This window comes from Melozone crissalis, unplaced genomic scaffold (genome assembly GCF_028551555.1).
Source record: "Melozone crissalis strain CALT ecotype California unplaced genomic scaffold, PUWL_Pcris_2 ptg000389l_1, whole genome shotgun sequence".
Taxonomy (NCBI): domain Eukaryota; kingdom Metazoa; phylum Chordata; class Aves; order Passeriformes; family Passerellidae; genus Melozone; species Melozone crissalis.
Genome location: NW_026536128.1, coordinates 1 through 21846, shown reverse-complemented (window position 1 = coordinate 21846; position 21846 = coordinate 1). Strand labels below are relative to the sequence as shown.

Here is a 21846-nt window from a genome sequence, read left to right as displayed (position 1 = left end):
GGATTTGCCTCTTTTTAGCTTCATTTGATCTCTTCTGTTGAGCTTTACTGTTACGTTTTTAGCTTTGTTTTTACCTTTCCCTTCATTGTTCTGCCATTCCCTTCACCTTTCTAGTTTTACATTTTCCTTCATTGTTTTTTGGCTTCAATTTTCCCTTCCACTCCTCTGTCCACTGATCAGCTGCACTAAAAAACGAGGGGGGAAAGGGAAAATTTGGGGAATCTTAAAAAGAAAAATTAGAGAAATCACAGACAGGGAAGCTCTGCCCGGCGGCGTCACAGAAACGAAAACGTGCCCCCAAAAATTCACTGGAAAAGCTCCAAATAACCGTAACTGAAAACATCCTGGAAAAGCAAAATATACAAAAGCCCCCAAAGGATTGGATAATTCCATAGAAACGTCCCCTGGATGATACAAAACCCAAAGGTGGCGGGGAATTGGGATAAAAGGAAGCCAAAGGGATCCCTCAGCAGCAACTCCTGGAGCCAGGTGAGCACTGGAGGGGGGAATTGTCCCCCAAAGCCTCAGAGCACTTCTAAAAGTCCTTTTTTTAACAAATAAGCCCTAAAAAAGCCCAATTGCTGGTGGTGGCTCTGCTTGTGTGGCTGCACCGGGTCTAAGGGTTAATTCTGTTACACTTTAGGTCTGAGTTAATTACATTTTTAGAGCTAATTGACCCCTTTTCCACACACACAAAAAACCCCTTTTTCCCCCTCCTGGCTGGAGGCAGGTGTTGGCTGCCCCTGGCTTTGCCAAAATCACCTGGAATGACACCAAACCCCCCCCAGGTCCATGCACACCCTGTCCCCATGCCCTGGGGGTGTCCCAAATCCCAAATCCCCCTATGCAGGTGAAGCCTTTGGGGAGCTGGGGAAGGGTTTGCCCTAAAATGACAAATTTGGGGGACCAGGTGCACGTTTTGGGGAGGAACCTGTGGAAGCTGCAGGTGCAAGAACTGGACAGAGCCTCAAGCCCCAAATTCTGCCCACGGCCCCCTCGTTCCCCTCCACCTTCACCCCTTGCACTGGCTACAAAGGCAATAATTAGCTTATTCCTAAAATAATTAATTAATTAGGGCCCAGAACGGGGCCCTGGGGTGCCGACAAAGGGCAGCGAGGGGTGGGAGGTGATTCCAGCCCGTCCCAGCTCTGTGGGCCGGAATGCACAACCACAATTGAATATTTAGGGGGGCCACAAGGAGAACGCCCCACGAGGAGCTGCCTGAACCTCCCGGCTCGTTCCTGCACCTCCAGACCTGCGGGGATCCCCTGGGCCGACCCCAGAAGGGTTCACTGGGACCGAAACGGGACCAAACACAATTAAACTCGCTCTGGAATCGCTGAACCCCACAGAAATTGGGGGGTTTTACCCCAGGAGTGGCACTGGCACCGGGCCCCGCGCCTCGTCAGCGGCGACAAGCTCGTCATCGTTACCAGCGCGAGGATTTAAGGCCGAGTCATCGAAAATGTGCATTTTACCCACCCACCCCGCCGCCGGGGCGCCCAAGGCCCGCGGAGGAGGCGGGTTCCACGCGGGACAGGCGGCGCTACGCGTCGGGCTGGCCCTTGTTGGTCTTCTTGAGCAGCTTCCTCAGGTCCTGGGACATGAAGTAGGGCTTTTCCGCCGAGCCGTCGTTGCGCTCCAGGTCTTCCACTGCAAAGAGAAACCCCCGGCCCCGCGGCGGGGGCAGGCCTGGGGTTGGTGTGCTGGAGGCTCCCGGGATCCTCCGACAGCGACTGCCAGCTCAAACAAAGTCTCTGGGCTCATCCTGAATTACGGGGCTTTTCCCTCTCTGACACGGCAAATCTGGGGGTGGCCCGCAGAGGTTGAGGAGAAAGAGGAAATTTGGGTGTTTTGTGTTTTTGAACAGAGCCAAGGGCAGGAGGGAGCCCTTGGCTCTTCCCAGCAGCTCTGGAGCCATTGAAAAGCGATTCCCAACGAGGCTGGAAAATCCCAGCCGTGGAAAAAAAACACCCCAAAACCAAACAAAGCCACAAAGCTCCGGGCTCACAACGCCCAGGGGGTGTTTTGAGAGGGATTTGGATCCTGCTGGGATGGACACGGGAGCACCAACAGCAGGGCTTTGTCCTGGGAGGGCCTGGCTGGGAGCTGTGGCTGAGGCTGAGCCACAAGAGCTGTTTTTCTTAAATCTTGATAATTTCTGGGCTTTCTGGAGGAGAAATCCCAACTCCCCCCATGGCTGGAGTGAAAATCTCCAAGTCCCAATGGCCACCAGTGACAGCTCCTGTGATGTCTGGGACAGGGGACAGGGACAAGCTGGGCTAAGCCAGCAAAGCTCTGCAAGCTCACCCAGAATCCTTCAAAATTCTGTGGTTTGCATAGAGACAGGAGGAGGAAAAGGGTGAGAAAACTGCCAGGAAAGGGGCAAGGAAAGGGCAAAGAAAGTCTCAGTGCTCTTGGCTGAAGCGGACGCAGAGGAAACGCCCCGAGCCCGGTCTGGGGCGGCGGAACCCGCTCAGCCCGTCCCACCCAGCCCTGTCCCCGGTCCGTGCCGGGCCCCCCGTGCCAGCCCTCCCTCGGGAGCGGGGATCTCTGCCCCAAAGCCACGGCGATCTCGGGCACCGCGCCCCTCGCCGGGCGCTGCCGGGAGCCCCAGCCAGCTCCACGCGGGTTCTCTCGGCGCAGGAACGCGGGTTTTTGGGCAGGAAGGCAGGTTGGACACCCGGCGCCCTCGGAGGGGACACCACGGGAGTCGCTGCTGGGGCCGGGAGGGTCCCGCCCAGCCTAGCCTTGGCTATCGGCGCTTTTGGAAGGCTCTAGGTGCCCCTTCAGCAGGATCTCGCTCAGCTCGGGGGACATGTAGTAAGGCCTCTCCTGGGATCCATCGTTTCTCTCCAGATCTTCGCCTTTTCCAGCCCCGGGAGGAAGCGGCCGTGAAGGGGGAGAGCGGAAAGCGGTGGAGGAGCCAGGGAGAGACAGGGCGGAGGTGGAGGACGTGTGGCCAGAGACACGGGAGGGGTGGAAAAGAAGGGAAACAGGGAGGAAAAAAAGGGGAGTCGAGGTTAGCTGTAGTTAATTCCACCGAGCCCAAAGCACCAAAACAGAGGGAGAGATGCAGGAGCCCACGGACAGGCCGGGGGTCTCTGCTGGAGCAGGCAGGGCAGAGCAGGTGAGAACGCAGGTGAGGAGTCAGGAGAGGAAAGAGCAGGAGAAAACCACACGGAGGGACCCCGGGACTGGGAGCTGGACACTCTGGGGGCGAGCCTGATGGGAGAGGGGGTTTTTGCTGATACTCACAGAAGCAGAGGAACAGGGTGTCCACGCACATGCCGTAGACGCTGAAGAACCCGTGGGCAATGAGGTAGGAGCCCACGATCACCGTCTGGAAGAGACGCACGCGCTGATGCCGCAGAGAGCCCGGAACCCCCCCAGGAGCAGCAGGAGGAGGAAAATGCTGAATCCCACATTCCCCAGGGGAAGGAGGAGAAGCGAACAGGGCAGGACTGTTTGGAGCAGCCCGAGTGGGGACAAAAGGCCTCAGCCACCCCTGGATGGAGGCCAGAGTGGGCAGCGCAGGCGGGCGCGGCGCCAGCAGCGACCAACAAAGGGCTCATTGCGCCAGGGCCGGGAAAACACCTCCAACAAAGGGGCTCCTTGAGGCCCCGGCTGTGGGGAGGGGCTGGCGTGGGGCCCCGCTGCCCTCTCCGTCTGCAGTCACCCCTCAGGGAAAGGGCAGCTCACCAGAATGGGCACCCAGTAGTAATTGAGCGGCGGCGCCGTGTCCTGGACCAGCTTTATCCGCTGGGTGAAGAAGAAGAAGGCGAGGATCCCTGGGAGAGCAAGGGATGGACAAGGGTGGGCAAGACGGGAAGGAGCAGCTTCACGGGAGGGGTGATTTGAGGGGAGCTTTCGGGTGCCTCGAGGAGAAACTTCCAGAAGCCAGCACTCACCCACGCTTCCCACGATGAGGAGCTTGCCGAGGAAGAAGAGGAAATCCGTGACTTTATCCAACACGGCCACCCTGGAGACAAGAGAGGGATGAGCCTCTGCGTCTGCTCCCCAGAGAAGCAGCCACGGCACGAGTGGCAAACGGCGTGGGGTGCCTCCCCCAGGTCTCACCTGATGATGTTCCTCATCAGCAGGAAGAACGCGTTCCGGGCCGAGGTGCAGAAGTTGGTGCCGTAGATGGCGATCTGGGGCGGAAAAGCCGCGCACAGGAGAGAGAAACGGGGCTGCACTGAGTCCCCCACGCAGGGGAGGGTGCAGATCCCACCCTGCAAGGGCTTTCTCACCCACTGCGGGGTCAGGCATCGCAGAGACCCGGAGCTGAATACCCCCACCCGCACAAGGTCCTCCCCAAAGCCAACGGGACGTGGCCGAGGTCAAGGTTTTCCAGCCAAAAAGCTGAAAAATTCCTCAAAGCTCCATGTTCCCACAGCACCAGAAGACACAATTCCCAGGGAAATCTCCGAGCTGCCCCCGTGGCTGCCCCAGCCCTTGGAGGGAGCTGGTTTAGGACAACTCTCACCATGATGTAGGCGTTCCTGTTGAGGAACTTGAGGAATTTCTCCAGGCACCAGAAGCAGCACTTGAGGCAGCCCAGGAGGAACTTGGCAAACTTGTTCTCGGCGGCTGGAGGGCGCAGGGAGAGGGCTCAGCACCAAGGCCAGCGGGGTGGGATGTCCCAGCAGCCGCTCGGAGGTCCCTGCTGAGACCTTGCTGCCACAGTCCCCCCACCCCAGCCCTCTCAGCACCTTTCAGCCGGTGGTCCAGGTACTCCAGGATGACCCTGATCACCTGGACGATGGCCAGGATCAGCGAGCCGAAGGCCAGCGAGCCCGTGTGGTACCTGGGGATGGAGCAGCCCGGTCAGAAAGGCACAGCCTCGCAGACAGAGCTCCCGGGGACAGACGGACAGACGGACAGACAGACGGACGCACCGGAGCGCGCGGCCGAAGGCGGAGAAGAGCGGGAAGGCCGGCATGTCGTCGGGCTTCTTGAAGGCCCAGTAGTAGGAGGCGAAGGCGCCTGCCAGCGTCACCTGGCCCAGCGCGATGACGAAGTTGGCGAGCCAGAAGAACATGAAGACGTTGAAGAACTGCAGCGCGACGAGATACTTGTGGTAGGCGGTCTCGCCGCCGTAGAAGGCGAACAGGCACTGGGCGTCGGGGCACAGCTTGGTGACGTTGCTGGTGTTGAAGGTCTGCAGAGGACACGGGACGCTGCCGGTCAAGCCAGAGCGACACCCGTGGTCTCGTCTCTGACAGGTCCCGAGTGTCCTGAGGCGCTCACCTCGGGCCTGCAGGTCTGCCCAGCGAACGGACACGCGGACTCGTTGAACACCTTGTAAACGGCCTCGTTGGAGGTGGACAGGAAGCTGCGGGTCAGCGTTAAGGAAAGGTCGTTTTCCAAACCCAGCCCTAAATCCAAACCAGGCTCCACTTGGCTCTCCCCGAGCTCCCGCTGCTGCTCTTCCACTCCAGGGCTGGTTTTGGGTTAAATCTCAGAGATTTGAGGTGGATCCGCCATCAGATCCTGCTCCATGCCTGGGGGGGACACCGGACTTGTGGGAAGGGGGATGCAGGGACAGGAGGAGGATGAGGAAGAGGGCGAGGAAGAGCAAAGGATACACGGCAGTGCTGGCCCAGTAGGCGATGCAGAGGCACAGCAAGAAGAAGGTGCACAAGGGGAACAGCAGCGACGACATGACGTGACCGACAGCCCTGCGAGAAAATGGTTAAACCCCGGTTAAACCCTGGTTAAACCCCAGTTAAACCCCGGTTAAACCCCAGTTAAACCCCAGTTAAACCCCGCAGCCATGGGTGCCAGCGGCCCTGGGGACAGGGACAGCCAGACCTGCTGGCCTCCTTGATGAGCGCGATGGCGATGAGGATCCTCTTGCGCAGGAAGATGAGCAGCAGGACGATCACCAGCTCCAGCACGCACAGGATGATCACTGGGCAGGGGAACGGAGCGTCAGGGCCACCTGCACCTTCCCCCAGGGCACCCAAATCTCCTCCGGGAACACCCAGCACTGCCCCGTGGCCGGGCACCCAGCAAAGTCCCTCCTTCCCACGGGATCAGCCCAAAACCCGCTGTGAGCCCATCCCCCCGCCCTGTGGGGCCCCATCCCAATTAATTCCCAATTCCTGGACGCTTACAGAACGCCAGCCAGGTCTGCCGCAGGTGCAGGTACACACGGAGGTCGGTCTGGAAGCCCAGGTCTGTCAGGGACATATCCGACCCCGCTTCCCCTTTTAGCTTGGCATATTCCATGTAGCAGTGGAAGATTCCTGTGGCAGAAAGCAGAAATTTGTCATTTTTGCACGGGAGAGGCAGCGCCGGACGCCGGCCAGGGAGGGGACACCCGGCAGGACACGGCGTGTGAAATTCTGCAGGGCAAATCCCACTGGAAATGGGGAAAGGACAACGGGGAAAAGCCAGGGAGAGGCTGCCAGCCCCCTGCTCACCGTATCCCAGCACCAGGATCACCATCACGATCATCACCCACACCATGACCCCCGCCAGGAAGCGCAGCAGCACGATGAAGATGAGGCTGGCCACCATGGCAATGACGAGGCCTCTGCGGGAGGAAGGCACGACGTGTCAGCACCCTCCAGAGTGCCACACCGTCCCCCAGACGTGGGAACGGACAGCAGGGATGTCACTGCTCGTGCTTTGCTCCATGGAAATTGTGGGAAAGCCAGGGAAATAGTAAAATACTGAAAACCCCCGGGTTTTGCCCCATGCTCACATGATGATCCAGTACCAGGACACCGTGTAATCCTCGAAGATCTTCATGGCCAGCTGCCGCGTCTCCAGCACCACGTTGGCTTTCCTGCGAGAGAACGGGGAACGCCGATGGAGGGGGAGCCGGGGGGGACCCCAAACCCGCGAAAATTCAACAATTCCGCACAGCAAATCCCCGGAGCCGTGTGCACTGCGCCTCCTTTGCCACTCTCGTTCCCACCACGGGATTTTGGTGCAGGATTTCTGGCAAACACCTCAAACGGGCAAAGCAGCGCTAATGAAGCAGCTCTTAACGAGGGGCCGGGACTCACTTGGCCCCTTCCAGCAGCTCGGTGACATTCCTGTGGTTCCCCCAGCCGTCCTCGTAGGTCGTCTTGTTGCCCACCATGATGACGCCCTTCTTGGCCTGGATGGCCGGGAAGCATCTCCGCGCCACTGGTGGGACACAGGGGGTGGCTCAGCCGGGAGAACCCCCACAGGACCCCCAGAACCCCCAAACAGCCTCCAAACAATCCTTAACGAGCTCCTTGCTAATTATGGACGTACGTGGGGTGCTGGGAATGAGCATGGCCGGACACTCTCTGTCCTTCAGCACGTTGAGGGCAGCCTGGGAGGGGACAGCGAGCCGGACGTGAGCACGCGGGGCAGGAATCCCCCCACGGCACGGGAACCCCGGCCCCACAGCCCAGACCCACCTTCTGCGTGCCCTTGTACTCGGGGGTGCAGAAACTGCGGTAATACTCGAGCGAGGCGGGGTTCCCCGAGGCCGTCAGGTACGTCAGGTACCGGTCCGGGCACTTGCTGACACAGATCTGCAGGGAGGGGGACACGGGCAGGGGGCTCGGGCCTGGATTCCCTGGGGAATTATCGGGGGTCCCGAGGGGGCTGCACCCCGGATTCCCTGGGGAATTATCGGGGGTCCCGACGGGGCTGCAGGCCGGATTTCCTGGGGAATTATCGGGGGTCCCGAGGGGGCTGCACCCCGGATTCCCCGGGGAATTATCAGGGGTCCCGAGGGGGCTGCACCCCAGATTCCCTGGGGAATTATCGGGGGTCCCGAGGGGGCTGCACTCTGGATCCCATGGGGAATTATCGGGGGTCCCGAGGGGGCTGCAGGCCCAGATTCCCTGGGGAATTATCGGGGGTCCCGAGGGGGCTGCACCCCAGATTCCCTGGGGAATTATCGGGGGTCCCGAGGGGGCTGCACTCTGGATCCCCTGGGGAATTATCGGGGGTCCCGAGGGGGCTGCACCCCGGATTCCCCGGGGAATTATCGGGGGTCCCGAGGGGGCTGCACCCCGGATTCCCCGGGGAATTATCGGGGGTCCCGAGGGGGCTGCAGGCCCAGATTCCCTGGGGAATTATCGGGGGTCCCGAGGGGGCTGCACCCCAGATTCCCTGGGGAATTATCGGGGGTCCCGAGGGGGCTGCACTCTGGATCCCATGGGGAATTATCGGGGGTCCCGAGGGGGCTGCAGGCCCAGATTCCCTGGGGAATTATCAGGGGTCCCGAGGGGGCTGCACTCTGGATCCCCTGGGGAATTATCGGGGGTCCCGAGGGGGCTGCAGGCCCGGATTCCCTGGAGAATTATCGGGGGTCCCGAGGGGGCTGCACCCCGGATTCCCTGGGGAATTATCGGGGGTCCCGAGGGGGCTGCACCCCGGATTCCCCGGGGAATTATCAGGGGTCCCGAGGGGGCTGCACCCCAGATTCCCTGGGGAATTATCGGGGGTCCCGAGGGGGCTGCACTCTGGATCCCATGGGGAATTATCGGGGGTCCCGAGGGGGCTGCAGGCCCAGATTCCCTGGGGAATTATCGGGGGTCCCGAGGGGGCTGCACCCCAGATTCCCTGGGGAATTATCGGGGGTCCCGAGGGGGCTGCACTCTGGATCCCCTGGGGAATTATCGGGGGTCCCGAGGGGGCTGCACCCCGGATTCCCCGGGGAATTATCGGGGGTCCCGAGGGGGCTGCACCCCGGATTCCCCGGGGAATTATCGGGGGTCCCGAGGGGGCTGCAGGCCCAGATTCCCTGGGGAATTATCGGGGGTCCCGAGGGGGCTGCACCCCAGATTCCCTGGGGAATTATCGGGGGTCCCGAGGGGGCTGCACTCTGGATCCCATGGGGAATTATCGGGGGTCCCGAGGGGGCTGCAGGCCCAGATTCCCTGGGGAATTATCAGGGGTCCCGAGGGGGCTGCACTCTGGATCCCCTGGGGAATTATCGGGGGTCCCGAGGGGGCTGCACCCCGGATTCCCCGGGGAATTATCAGGGGTCCCGAGGGGGCTGCAGGCCCGGATTCCCTGGAGAATTATCGGGGGTCCCGAGGGGGCTGCACCCCAGATTCCCCGGGGAATTATCGGGGGCCCGAGGGGGCTGCAGGCCGGATTTCCTGGGGAATTCTCGGGGGTCCCGAGGGGGTCAGGCCATACCTGCGTGGTCGGGCACTGGAACTCCAGCAGCACCAGCGGGCTCGCGCACTTGACGATGTCAAAGTAAAAAAGGAAAGGTTTTTTCCTGCAAAACAAACCAAAAACCGCCCAGGTTTGGGCAAACCCCCTCCACGCTCCCCCCGAGGAGTTGGGGTCCCTCCACGCGGGGCACTCACTCGTTGGGGGTCCCCGGCTGCCCGCAGAACTGCCCGCGGCTGTCCGTGGGGTGGATCACCTTGCGCGGGTCCCCGTGGGTCCAGGCTGGGGGGCACAGGGCGATGAGGCCGGGGTCACCCCCCCTGCAGCCCCCAGACCCCACAGACCCCCAGACCCCCAGCACGTACCCACGACGCCGACCACGACGTAGCCCACGATGGCCACCACCAGCAGGACGCAGCAGATGACATCGGTGCAGCCCCTGCGGCGGGGACAGGGGGACTGGGGACACTGGGGACACTGGGAATGGGGACACTGGGGACACTGGGAATGGGGACACTGGGACTGGGGACAATGGGGACACTGGGAATGGGGACACTGGGAATGGGGACAATGGGGACACTGGGGACACTGGGAATGGGGACACTGGGGACACTGGGACTGGGGACACTGGGGACACTGGGACTGGGGACACTGGGACTGGGGACACTGGGAATGGGGACAATGGGGACACTGGGAATGGGGACACTGGGGACACTGGGAATGGGGACACTGGGAATGGGGACAATGGGGACACTGGGGACACTGGGAATGGGGACACTGGGGACACTGGGACTGGGGACACTGGGGACACTGGGACTGGGGACACTGGGACTGGGGACACTGGGAATGGGGACAATGGGGACACTGGGAATGGGGACACTGGGGACACTGGGAATGGGGACACTGGGACTGGGGACACTGGGACTGGGGACACTGGGAATGGGGACACTGGGACTGGGGACAATGGGGACACTGGGGACACTGGGAATGGGGACACTGGGACTGGGGACAGGGGGATTGGGGACACTGGGAACACTGGGGACACTGAGGCCAGGGACACTGGGGCTGGGGACATTGAGTTTGGGGACACTGGGTTTGGGACAATGGGACTGGGGACACTGGATTTGGGGACCCTGGACTTGAGGATTTGTGGGATTTTGGGACCCTGGATTTGGGGACCCTGAGCTTGGGGACCCTCGATTTTGGGACACTGGTTATGGGGACACTGGACTTGAGGACCCTGGATTTGGGGACCCTGGACTTGAGGATTTGTGGGATTTTGGGACCCTGGATTTGGGGACCCTGAGCTTGGGGACCCTCGATTTTGGGACACTGGTTATGGGGACACTGGACTTGAGGACCCTGGATTTGGGGACCCTGGGTTTTGAGGACATTGTGTTTGGGGACCCTGGATTTTGGAGATTCTGGATTTGGGGACCCTGGAACTTGGGGACCCTGTCCTCACCTGTCATAGATGGGCCCTTTGAAAGTCGGGTCATATTTCTGCGGCGTTCCTGTGAGGAAGAAGAGGAATGGCAGTGAGGAATGGCCGGGGCCGGAGGAAGGCACTCCTCATCCTCCTCACCGCACGCTAAAGGAGCCAAACGCTTCCCAAAAACCCCTCGGGATAAACCAGGAAAACATCTGCGGATCGGCTTCCCGAGCCGGGAAACAACGGCTCCCTGTGAGAGCTCATTCCCACAGGTGGCTCTGCCCGAAAGGTGCCCAAACTGCCGCAAAAATGACCCGAAATCCCACAAAACACCAAAATCACCAAATTCCACGGAGCACCAAAGAACCGGGGGGGTCCCGGGGGTTCCGCCGAACCCGGGGGGGCCCCGGCCCCGCCGCAGCCCCCCCGGCGCCGCCGCTCCGCTTTATTTCTATTTCTATTTCTATTTTTATTTTTAGTGTGGCAGCGGAGCCAGCGTGGGAGCGGCCCGGGGCGGGGGGGCCGCGGATCTGGGGGGGCCGCAGCAGCCCCCAGACAGGGATATGTGGTTTTATGGGGGGGTCACTCCAATAAACATTTCTCGTGCCCGGAACGCGTTTGCTTTGGGGTATTTTGGGGGGGATCCCCTCTCCAAAGCCCCCCGAACGGCGGCGCGGGGGGGGCAGAACCAGAACCGATCCCGGGACAGCCCGGCGCCGCGGAGACGCCCCAGAACCGCCGGAGCCGGTTTGTCCCGGTCTGTCCCGGTCTGTCCCGGCGCCGAGCGCGGCCGTCGGGCCGGTTCTGCGGCCGCCGGGCAGGGCGGCCCCAAACCCCAAAAAAACCCCCAAAAAAACCCAAAAAACCCCAAACCCCCTCCCCAGCCCCCCAAAACCGCGGCCCCCCCTCCGTGCGGGGCGCGGCCGCTTTTGCTTTCGCTTTGCCCCGCCGTTCCCAGCCCCGCTTTCCGCCCATTTTGGGGTTGTTTTCCGCCCATTTTGGGGCTGTTTTCCGCCCATTTTGGGGCTGTTTTCCGCCTTTGCCCGCGGCCGTTTGACTCCTTCCCCGCCGAGCCGAGCGCAGGGAACCCCCAAAGGCGCCCCCGAACCGCGGGGAGCCCCAAAAACGCCCCCGGCCCGCAGCGGGAGGAGCCCCCGACCCTCCGGGACCCCCGCACGGAGCCCCCGAGCCCGGGCGAGCCCCCCACACCTCCCCCGAGCCCCGGCCGCGCTCTGAGCCCCCAGAGGTGCCCGAGCCCCGGTACCGGTACCGTGTTTGCCGTAGTAGCTGTCCCCGTGTCCCCCCATCCCGCCGAGCGCCCCCCGCGCCCGCCGCCGTTGCCGTTGCCGTGGCCGTTCCCGTCCGTGCCGGGCCGGGCTGGGCTGGGCCGGGCTGGGCTGGGCCGGGCTCAGGCGACCCCGCCTCCGACACGGCCGCCCCAAATCCGCCCTCCGGGGCACGGACGCGGCCCAAACCCCGCCCCGAGAGCACCGGGGGGAACGGGGGAGAACCGGGGGGAGCGGGCACCGGCACCGGACGGAACCCGGGGGTTACCGCGGAATTCCGGCACCGGCACAAACCGATACCGGACAGCTCCGGTACCGGTACCGGGCAGCCTCGGGGCGCGGCGCGGCCCCGCCGAACCCGGTCCGGAGGTCGGGAACGGGCGGGCAATGTCCGCTCCGTGCCGGGCAGGGGCCGGCGGGCGGTGCCGGTGCTGTCCCCGCCCCGGGTCCGTTCGGGTAAATAAATCACCGGCGGCGGGATCCCGGCTGCGCCCATAGGCCGCCGGTGATGTCAGGGCTGCGGGGGCCCCCCCGCGCACGGCGAACAAAGGCCGGACCGGGGGGGCCCCGCCCGGGAATAACGGGGAACGGGGCCGGTCCCGCCCGGAATAACGGGGCAACCGGGCCGGTCCCGCCCGGAATAACGGGGGAACGGGGCCGGTCCCGCCTGGGGAGGGGTCCCGGCGCTGCCTCCGCGCCCCTCCCTCGCTCCGGGACACCCCCGGGAGCTGCCGGGACCCCCGAAACAGCCCCCAAACCGGGCGGGGCTGCCCCCGTCCCTGCCGCCTCCTCGGGGGTCCCCAACGCGGGGTCCCAAACACGAGGGGGTCCCCAAACACGAGGATACCCAAACACGCGGGGGTCCCCAATGCGGGGGTCTCTGAACCCGCGCGTCCTCAGCCTTGGGGGGCCCTCAAACCCCCTAAACCAGGAGGATCCCCAAACCTGAAGAGTCTAAAGCCCCTCTGGGTCCCAAATCTGGGGCTCCCCACGCCCAGGGGTCCCTGAACCCGAGGAGTCCCGAGACGGGGGTCTCCAAAATCTGGGATTTCCCAGAGCCGGGGGTCCCAAACCGGGGGGTCCCAGAGCCGGGGGTCCCAAACCGGGGGGTCCCAGAGCCGGGGGTCCCAAACCCGGGGGTCTCAAAGCCGGGGGTTCTGGGGAGCCCCGGGAGGGGCGGGGGATGCTCGGTACCGTAATCGCCGTTCGGGTCCCTCCTGCCCGCGGCCCGGTCCATGGCCATGGCGGCTCCGGGCGGCTCCCCCGGTGATTCCCCGGTACCCCCCGGTGCCCCCGGTACCCCCGGTGCCCCCGGGCTGTGGCTGCGGGCGGGGCGGCTCCGGGCCCGGCCCTCGGCACCGATCCGCCCTCGGGGAGGGCCCGGGGCCGCCCCGCCGCGCGCGGGCTCCGGTGGGACCGGGGGATGCGGGGGGCGGCCGGGGGTGCGGGAATGCTCCAGAGTGGGGGCTGGGGGTGCCGGGACCCCCCCAGAGGATACCGGGGGTCTGGGGGTGCAGGGACCCCCCTGAGCGGAATCCGGGGGTCTGGGGGCTCGGGGGGCCACGCGGAGTGGGGGATGTTGGGGTACAGAGACCACCACAGGGTACCGGGGGTGCAGGGACCCCCCCAAAGGGGAGGATGTGGGGGTTCAGGGACGCTCTCGTTGGGGGTCTGGGGGCGCAGCGACCACCCAGAATGGGGAATGTGATGGTTGGGGGGTGTGGAGACCCCCCAAGAGGGAGAATTTGGGGGTGCAGAGACCCCTCCCCAGGCTGGGGCACATCCAGGGGTCCCAAACTTCCCCCCCCACTTTGAACTCTCTCAGGGGTCCCACCCGCGCCCCCCACCCAAAACCGTGGGGTCGCACTGAAAGCGGCCGAAGCCCCCATGGAGTGACCGAGCCCGGGGGTCCCCCCGAGCCCAGGGTGAGACCCCCGCCCGGGGGGGGAGCGGGCCCGGCCCGTCCCCTTTAAGGCCTCTGGGCGCTGCCGCCGCTCACCTGGGCAGGTGACGGTGCCGGAGGTGACGGAGCCGCCATGGCCGCCTCCGCCCTCTTCATCCTGGACCTCAAGGGGAAGGTGAGACCCCCGCCCGCCCCCAGAGCCCCCCGGGACGCCCGAGTGTCCCTGAGGGTCACCCGAGGGCAGCGACCCCCAGGATTTGGGGGGATGATCCGTGTGTGACACCCCAAACCCTGCCGGGGTCACCCGAGTGTCCCCCGTGTCCCTGAGGGTCACCCGAGGACAGCGACCCCCAGGATTTGGGGAGGGGGCGATCCGTGTGTGACACCCCAAACCCTGCCGGGGTCACCGGGGGTCACCGGGGTCTGGGACACCCCAGTGTCCCCTCTGTCCCTGAAGGTCACCCAAGGTCATGGCGGTGACCCCGTGACCCCAGGATTTGGGGTGAGCGGTTTTGGGGAGGGGGTGCCCCCATTTTAACCCCTCTGTGCCCCCCCAGCCGCTGATCAGCCGCAATTACAAGGGGGATGTGGGTCTGGGGGAGATCGAGCACTTCATGGGGGTCCTGCTGCAGCGCGAGGAGGAGGGGACGCTCACGCCCGTGCTGACCCACGGCCACGTGCACTTCCTGTGGATCAAACACGCCAACCTGTACCGTATCCTATCGGGGACCCCTCCCCAAATCCCCCCGGGACCCCCCCAGATCCTCCCCAGAGCCCCCCAGCCCCGGGATCCCCCCCAAATCCTGCCGGGACCCACGGCCACGTGCACTTCCTGTGGGTCAAACACGCCAACCTGTACCGTATCCTATCGGGGACCCCTCCCCAAATCCCAAATCCTGCTGGGACCCCTCCCCAAATCCCCCTGGAACCCCCCAGCCCCGGGACCCCCCCAAACCCTCCCGGGACCCCCTGGTGCCCCCCGTTTTCCTGAGCCCCCGCAGTGGTGGCCACCACCAGGAAGAACGGCAACGCCTCCCTGGTCTTCTCCTTCCTCTACAAGGTGGTGGAGGTGAGTCGGGGGCCCAGCGGGGTCTGGGGGGCGAGGACCACCCCAATTCAGGGTGGGGGGCTGACAGAGGCTCGGGTGCCCCCCCAGGTGTTCTGCGAGTACTTCAAGGAGCTGGAGGAGGAGAGCGTCCGCGACAACTTCGTCATCGTCTACGAGCTGCTGGACGAGCTGATGGACTTCGGCTTCCCGCAGACCACGGACAGCAAGATCCTGCAGGAGTGAGCGTGGGGAGGGGGCTGGGGGCGCCGGGACCCCCCCCGAGCCCCCTGACACCCCGAATGCCCCCAGGTACATCACCCAGGAGGGGAACAAGCTGGAGACGGGCCGGTCGCGCGTGCCCACCACGGTGACCAACGCCGTGTCCTGGCGCTCCGAGGGGCTGCGCTACAAGAAGAACGAGGTGTTCATCGACGTCATCGAGGCCGTCAACCTGCTGGTCAGGGCTGGGGGACACGGGGGGCATGGGGGGCACAGGGGGGCACGGGGGGCATGGGGGGTATGGGGGACACGGGGGGCACGGGGGGCATGGGGGACACGGGGGGCACGGGGGGCATGGGGCTCTGTTACAAGAACGAGGTGTTCATCGACGTCATCGAGGCCGTCAACCTGCTGGTCAGGGGCTGGGGGGCACCCGGGGGGCACATGGGGGGCGCGGGAGGACAAGGAGAGAGACTGGGGTGGGAAAGGGGGTTGGGGTTGGGTAGAGATGGCGTTGGGGTGGGAAAGGAGTGGGATTGGGGTGGGAAGGAGATGGGCATTGGGGTGCGATGTGCTGGGCACGGGGGAGGCGATGGTGCCAGGGCCGTAACACGGACAGGGCTGAGCACGGGGCCGGTGCCAGAGCCGGTGCCAGAGCCGGTGCCAGCCCGGATCCAGCCCCTGCCGTGCCCGCAGGTGAGCGCCAGCGGCAGCGTGGTGCTGAGCGAGGTCGTGGGCACCATCAAGCTCAAGGTTTTCCTCTCGGGGATGCCGGAGCTGCGCCTGGGCCTCAACGACCGCGTGCTGTTCGAGCTGACGGGCCGTGAGTGCCGGGCTGGGCTGGGCTGGGGGCTCAGCCCCGTGCCCCCGACCCTCCTGACCACCCCCCAACCCTCCTGAACCCCCCTGACCCTCCTGAGCCCCCTGAGCCCCCGCTCCCCCCCAGGGGGCAAGAACAAGTCGGTGGAGCTGGAGGACGTGAAGTTCCACCAGTGCGTGCGTCTGTCCCGCTTCGACAACGACCGCACCATCTCCTTCATCCCCCCCGACGGCGACTTCGAGCTCATGTCCTACCGCCTGCACACGCAGGTGTGGGCGGGGGGCGCACCTGGGGGGCTGGGACCCTCATCTGAGGGCACCTATGGGGGTGGGACCCCTGCCTGGGGCCTGCAAACCCAGTCTGGGGGGGCTGGGACCCCTGTCCGGGGGCACCTATGGGGCTGGGACACCTGGGGACCCCTCATGGGGCGATGGGGACCCCTGGGGGACCCCCAGGTGACTCCAGGTGTGACCCCCGTGCCCCCCCCAGGTGAAGCCGCTGATCTGGATCGAGTCCATCATCGAGAAGTTCTCGCACAGCCGGGTGGAGATCATGGTCAAGGTGAGCCTGGGGGTCCCCCCAGCCCCTCAGGGACCCCCACCCAGCCCCTCAGTGCCCCCCACCCAGCCCCGTTTCCCCCCCCCGTGCCCGCAGGCCAAGGGCCAGTTCAAGAAGCAGTCGGTGGCCAACGGCGTGGAGATCTTGGTGCCGGTGCCCAGCGACGCCGACTCACCCAAGTTCAAGACCACGGCGGGGTCGGCGCGGTACCTGCCCGAGAGGAACGTGGTCATCTGGAGCATCAAATCCTTCCCCGTGAGCGCACGCACCGGGGGGGAACCCTGAAACCCTGGCGTGTCAGCCCTGTCCCCCGAATCCTGGGGTGTCCCCAGTGTCCCTGAAACCCTGGCCTGGGTGTCCCCAATGTCCCCTAAACCCTGTCCTGGGTGTCCCCCATTTTCCCCAGTCCTTGTCCCAAAGTGTCGCCCCTGTCCCCCAACCCCTGTCCCCCTGTCCCCCCCCCGTTCCCCCTGTCCCCCACCCCCTATTCCAGCCTCTCCCCCTCTCCCTGTGCCCCCCGTGTCCCCCCAGTCCTGGGGTGTCCCCAATGTCCCCCAACCCCTGTCCTGGGTGTCCCCATTTTCCCCAATCCCGCGCTGTCCCCCCCGTCCCCCTCTCCCTGTCCCTGGGGGTCCGGGGGTGTCCCTGGGGGTCCGGGGGTGTCCCCGGGGGTCCCCACGGGCTCTGTGGGCTCCCAGGGGGGCAAGGAGCACCTGATGCGCGCCCACTTTGGGCTGCCCAGCGTGGAGAAGGAGGAGGAGAGGGGCGGCCGCCCATCGCCGTGCGCTTCGAGATCCCCTACTTCACCGTCTCGGGCATCCAGGTGGGCTGGGCAGGGGGGCCCGGGGGCTGGGGAGGGGTCCCAGGGGCTGGGGAGGGGTCGCGGGGGATTTAGGGGACAGGAACAGGGAGGGCAGTGAGGTCTCTGCAGGGTCTGGGGTCTCCAGGAGGGGATCCTGGGGAACTGGGGAGAGGCTGGGGGCTCCGGGGGGTTTTTGGGGTGGGGGTGACCCCCCAGGTGCCCCCCAGGTGCGGTACATGAAGATCATCGAGAAGAGCGGGTACCAGGCGCTGCCCTGGGTGCGCTACATCACCCAGAGCGGGGGTGAGTCGGGACCCCCGGGACCCCTGCCCGGGCCCCCAAATTCCCCTGGGATCCCCAAACCCCAGCCTGGGCCCCCCAGCCCAGACCCCCATCTCATCGCCTCTCTCTCTCTTGCAGATTACCAGATCCGCACCAGCTGAGGGGAGGGGTCTCCCATGGGACCCCCGACCCTCATGGACCCCCCCATCTCCGTTTCCCACCCCTCACGCCCACATCCCTGCTCTGCCCCAATAAAGATGGAGCTGAGACCCCGTCCCGCTGCTCTGGGGGGTGCTGGGGGGGTCTCGAGTGGAAATAGAGTGGGGGGATCCCGGTCCCAGTTTGAGGGTCCCGGGTGAGGGGGGCGATATGGGGTGGGGGGCGCTGTGGGCCCCACCCGCTTCTTTGAGCGCCGTTGCCCTTTTAAGAGCCGGAAGGGGCGGGGCTTCCCGGCGGCGGGAGGGGCGGGGCGCTCCGGTCACGTGGCGGCGGATCCGGAAGTGGCGGGCGGTCACGTGGGCGGGCATGGCGGAGCTCCGCGTGAATGCGGCGTTCGCGGAGCGCTACGGGCGGTACCGGCGGCGGGAGGAGCTGCAGCGCCGTGAGGCACCGGGAACGGGGGAACCGGGATGGGAATGGGCTGGGAACGGGGATAACCGGGCGGTACCGGCGGCGGGAGGAGCTGCAGCGCCGTGAGGCACCGGGAACGGGGCTGGGAATGGGCTGGGAACGGGAATGGGAATGGGGGAACCGGGAACGGGCGGTACCGGCGGCGGGAGGAGCTGCAGCGCCGTGAGACACCGGGAACGGGGAGAACAAGAACGGGGAACCGAGCTCGGAAGGGGAGAACGGGACCCGCGATCGGAGGGAACGGGTACCCCCGGTGCTGATCTCCCCCGGTGCCGGTTTCCCCCCGGTGCCGGTTCCGATCGCTCCCGGTTCCCCGGCAGTGCGGGACCGTTACGGTGACACCGCCGACAGCGGCGACAGCTCCAGCTCCGAGTCCAGCGGGGACGATGTGGTGAGCGGGGAAGAGGGGGTCCCGGTACCCGTGACCCCTCCGTGACCCCCGGTGACCCCTCCGTGACCTCCGATGACCCCCCGGTGACCCCCGGTGACCCCCCCCAGGCCCTGGACCCCCGCGAGGAGCGCGAGTTCTACCGGACGCTGGCGCTGCTCAAGACGCGCGACCCCCGCATCTACCGGCAGGACACGGCGTTCTACACCGGCACCGGTACCGGGATAGGGCGGGAACCGGGATGGGGGGGGAACCGGTACCGGGATGGGGGGAACCGGGCCCCGCATTTACCGGCAGGACACGGCGTTCTCTACCGGCACCGGTACCGGGATGGGGGGAACCGGACCGGAGGGACCCAAACCCCCCCCGAGCTCACCGTGAGCCCCCCCAGGGGATGATGAAGATGAGGATGAAGATGATGAGGATGATGATGAGGATGAAGATGAAGAGCGGACCAGGCCGATGTTCCTGAAGGATTACGAGCGGAAGGTGGTGCTGGAACACGAGGGGTGAGCGATGGAATTTGGGGAGGGGGCTCTGGGGATTTGGGGGGTCCTGAGCGCCCCCCGGGCTGCCCTGACCTTCATCCCCCCCCCCCGCAGCAAATACGTGGACGAGGAGGACGAGGAGGATGAGGAGGCGGCGGCCAAGCGGAGGAAGGTGAGGGGGGACGGTCTGACCCCCCAAAAATCCCATTTTCCTCCCAAAATCCCATTTCCCCCTCAAATCCCTGCGCCCCCCCCCCCCCCCCCAAAATCCCATTTTTTTCTCCCCAAATTCCCCTTTTTCCTCCCCAAAATCTCATTTTTCCCCCTAAAATCCCTTTTTCCTTCCAAAATCCTATTTTCCCCCAAATTCTCATTTTCCCCCCAAATCCCCATTTTTCCCCCCAGGCCGAGGCCTCCCCCAGCTACGCCGAGGAGCAGCGGGGCGCTCAAGGAGAGGTCGGGGGGGTCCCGGGCATTTGGGGGGGTCCCGGGCATTTGGGGGGGTTTTGGGGAGGGGTCTCTGTGATTTTTGGGGGTCTCTGTGATTTTGGGGAGGGGTATCTGTGATTTTTGAGGGTCTCTGTGATTTTGGGGAGGGGTCTTTCTGATTTCTGGGGTCTCTGTGATTTTTGGGGTGGGGTCTCTGTGATTTTGGGAGGGGGTCTTTGTAATTTTAGGGAGGGGTCTTTCTGATTTCTGGGGGTCTCTGTGATTTTTGGGAGGGGTCTCTGTGATTTTGGGGGTCTCTGTGATTTTGGGGGTCTCTATGATTTTGGGGGGGGGGTCCCTCCGCACCGGGGGTGACCGTGGCCCCCTCCCCTTTTCCCCCCCCGCAGTTTCAGAGCCTTGGTGGCCGAGAGCGAGGATGAGGAGGGTGATGGTGATGATGAAGGGGGGGGAGGGGCCCTGCTGCGGCCCCGGGAGCGGAGCCGGGAGGAGAAGGTGAGGGGGGGTCCCATGGGGGGGGTTGGGGGATCCTGAGGGGGTTTCGGGTCCCTGGGGGTGATTTGGGGGAGGTTTGGGGGTCCCGTGGGAGGTTTGGGGGGTCCTGGGTGAGATTTGGGGGTCCTGGGAGGGTCCTTGGGAGGAGGTTGGGGGGTCCTGGGGGGTCTGGGGGATCCCAGGCAGTTTGGGGGGGTCCCAGGGGGTTTTGGGGGGGGTCCCTCACTGTTCTCCCCCAGGCCCAGGAACAGCAGCAGTACCTGGAGAGGGTTTGGGGTGTTTTCGGGGGTCTCAGGGGTGTTTTTGGGGGGGGTTTTGGGGGTCCCTCACTGTTCTCCCCCCAGGCCCAGGAAGAGCAGCAGTACCTGCGCTGGCTGCGGGGCCAGGCCGAGCCCCCCCCGGAGCCCCTGCAGGACCTGGTGAGGGGCTGGGGGCTCCATTGAGGGGCTGGGGGCTCCATTGAGGGGCTGGGGGGGTCCTGAGGGGCTGGGGGGGTCCTGAGGGGCTGGGGGCTCTGACAATGGGGCTGGGGGCTCCATTGAGGGGCTGGGGGGGTCCTGAGGGCCTGGGGGCTCTGACAATGGGGCTGGGGGCTCTGGGGATGGCTGAGGGGGGAGTCCCAGGTGTGACCCCGCCCCATTTTGCCCCCACAGGAGCCCCTGCAGCGGCTCTGGGGATGGGTCTGGGGTCTCTGGGGGCTCTGGGTGTGACCCCAGCCCCGTTTCCCCAGGAGCCCCTGCAGCGGCTCTGGGGATGGGTCTGGGGTCTCTGGGGGCTCTGGGTGTGACCCCAGCCCCATTTCCCCGTTTCCCCAGGAGCCCCTGCAGCGGCTCTGGGGATGGGTCTGGGGTCTCTGGGGGCTCTGGGTGTGACCCCAGCCCCATTTCCCCGTTTCCCCAGGAGCCCCTGCAGCGGCTCTGGGGATGGGTCTGGGGTCTCTGGGGGCTCTGGGTGTGACCCCAGCCCCATTTCCCCGTTTCCCCAGGAGCCCCTGCAGCGGCTCTGGGGATGGGTCTGGGGTCTCTGGGGGCTCTGGGTGTGACCCCAGCCCCATTTCCCCGTTTCCCCAGGAGCCCCTGCAGCGGCTCTGGGGATGGGTCTGGGGTCTCTGGGGGCTCTGGGTGTGACCCCAGCCCCATTTCCCCGTTTCCCCAGGAGCCCCTGCAGCGGCTCTGGTCGGACCCGGCGCTGGAGCCGGGCGAGCGCTTCCTGCGCGATTACCTGCTGGGCAACGGCTACAGGGAGCAGGAGGAGGAGGAGGAGGGCGAGGAAGGGTGAGACGGACACCCCCAGAGCCCCCAGACCCCTCAGAGACCCCTTAGACAACTTTGATCGCCCCCAGACCCCTCAGAGCCCCCCCAGACCATCCCCGCCCCTCCCCGAACACCCCTTGGGACGAGGGGGAGCAGCTCCTGCAGCGCCAGCAGGACCGAGGGTGGGGACACCCCGTGACCTCCCCCTGACCCAAATGACCCCCCCAGACCCCAGTGACCCCCCGTGACCCCCCCAGGGTGTCTGTGCCCCCCCCAGACCCCCCCGTGACCCCCCAGTTTGGCCGTGCCCCCCCCGGATGACTCCTCGGACGAGGGGGAGCAGTTCCTGCAGCGCCAGCAGGACTGAGAGCGGGGACCCCCTGGGACCCCCTGAACGCCCCAGCTCCCAATGACACCCCCAGACCCCTGTGACCCCCCTGACCCCCCCAGTTTGGCCGTGCCCCCCCTGGATGACTCCTCGGACGAGGGGGAGCAGTTCCTGCAGCGCCAGCAGGATTTCGAGCGCCGCCACAATTTCCGCTTCGAGGAGCCGGGGGCGGCCCAGGTGGGGCAAAACCGGGGGGCGGGGGGCAAAAACCGGGGTCGAGTGATGAAAATTGGGGGATCGGGGGGTGAAAATTTGGGGTCAGGGGGCGAAAATTGAGGGCGGGG

The 21846-nt window shown here is 65.3% G+C and overlaps 3 protein-coding genes across 5 annotated transcripts; 2 read left to right on the top strand and 1 right to left on the bottom strand.

The window, feature by feature from the left end:
* Nucleotides 1-1523: 1523 nt before the first annotated feature.
* Nucleotides 1524-13081, bottom strand: SLC44A2 (solute carrier family 44 member 2). 3 transcript variants are annotated; one of them, XM_054294928.1, is made up of 22 exons: nucleotides 13036-13081; nucleotides 10589-10637; nucleotides 9489-9562; nucleotides 9321-9405; nucleotides 9145-9229; nucleotides 7407-7523; nucleotides 7258-7318; nucleotides 7023-7146; nucleotides 6716-6799; nucleotides 6432-6544; nucleotides 6123-6254; nucleotides 5818-5917; nucleotides 5592-5684; nucleotides 5254-5338; nucleotides 4902-5164; nucleotides 4716-4810; nucleotides 4490-4593; nucleotides 4081-4154; nucleotides 3912-3982; nucleotides 3703-3791; nucleotides 3259-3343; nucleotides 1524-1653 (listed from the first exon to the last, which is right to left on the bottom strand). In XM_054294928.1, the coding sequence occupies exons 1-22, from the start codon at nucleotides 13076-13078 to the stop codon at nucleotides 1547-1549; spliced, it is 2133 nt and encodes a 710-aa protein (XP_054150903.1). In that variant the 5' UTR covers nucleotides 13079-13081; the 3' UTR covers nucleotides 1524-1546. The 3 variants fall into 3 exon arrangements, with proteins under 3 accessions (XP_054150903.1, XP_054150904.1, XP_054150902.1); XM_054294929.1 differs by lacking the exon at nucleotides 13036-13081 and adding an exon at nucleotides 11826-11875; XM_054294927.1 differs by lacking the exon at nucleotides 1524-1653 and adding an exon at nucleotides 2746-2867.
* A 796-nt stretch (nucleotides 13082-13877) lies between these two features.
* On the top strand, nucleotides 13878-17634 carry AP1M2 (adaptor related protein complex 1 subunit mu 2). Its single transcript, XM_054294930.1, is given in 13 exon segments — nucleotides 13878-13919; nucleotides 14302-14458; nucleotides 14746-14813; nucleotides 14901-15031; nucleotides 15102-15249; nucleotides 15708-15834; nucleotides 15958-16100; nucleotides 16321-16392; nucleotides 16486-16644; nucleotides 17088-17145; nucleotides 17148-17212; nucleotides 17419-17494; nucleotides 17612-17634. Coding segments are annotated over 13 exon segments (1269 nt in total).
* Nucleotides 17635-17983: 349 nt separating this feature from the next.
* Nucleotides 17984-21739, top strand: KRI1 (KRI1 homolog; the record flags this gene model as incomplete). Its single annotated transcript, XM_054294931.1, has 10 exons — nucleotides 17984-18074; nucleotides 18424-18494; nucleotides 18602-18707; nucleotides 18874-19000; nucleotides 19094-19151; nucleotides 19385-19470; nucleotides 19816-19921; nucleotides 20266-20340; nucleotides 21077-21195; nucleotides 21625-21739. Coding segments are annotated over exons 1-10 (939 nt in total), but the record flags the coding sequence as incomplete, so codon positions are not given.
* Nucleotides 21740-21846: the final 107 nt, after the last annotated feature.

What these genes read in the sequence shown, in the direction of transcription:
- SLC44A2 (XM_054294927.1), bottom strand. Translation starts at nt 13,078, where the DNA reads ATGGACCGGGCCGCGGGCAGGAGGGACCCGAACGGCGATTACG. An exon ending in TCCTGGTACTGGATCATCAT is followed by an intron (nt 6,545 to 6,715) that starts GTGAGCATGGGG and finishes TTCCTCCCGCAG; the next exon opens with AGGCCTCGTCATTGCCATGG. An exon ending in ACTACTGGGTGCCCATTCTG is followed by an intron (nt 3,344 to 3,702) that starts GTGAGCTGCCCT and finishes CGTCTCTTCCAG; the next exon opens with ACGGTGATCGTGGGCTCCTA.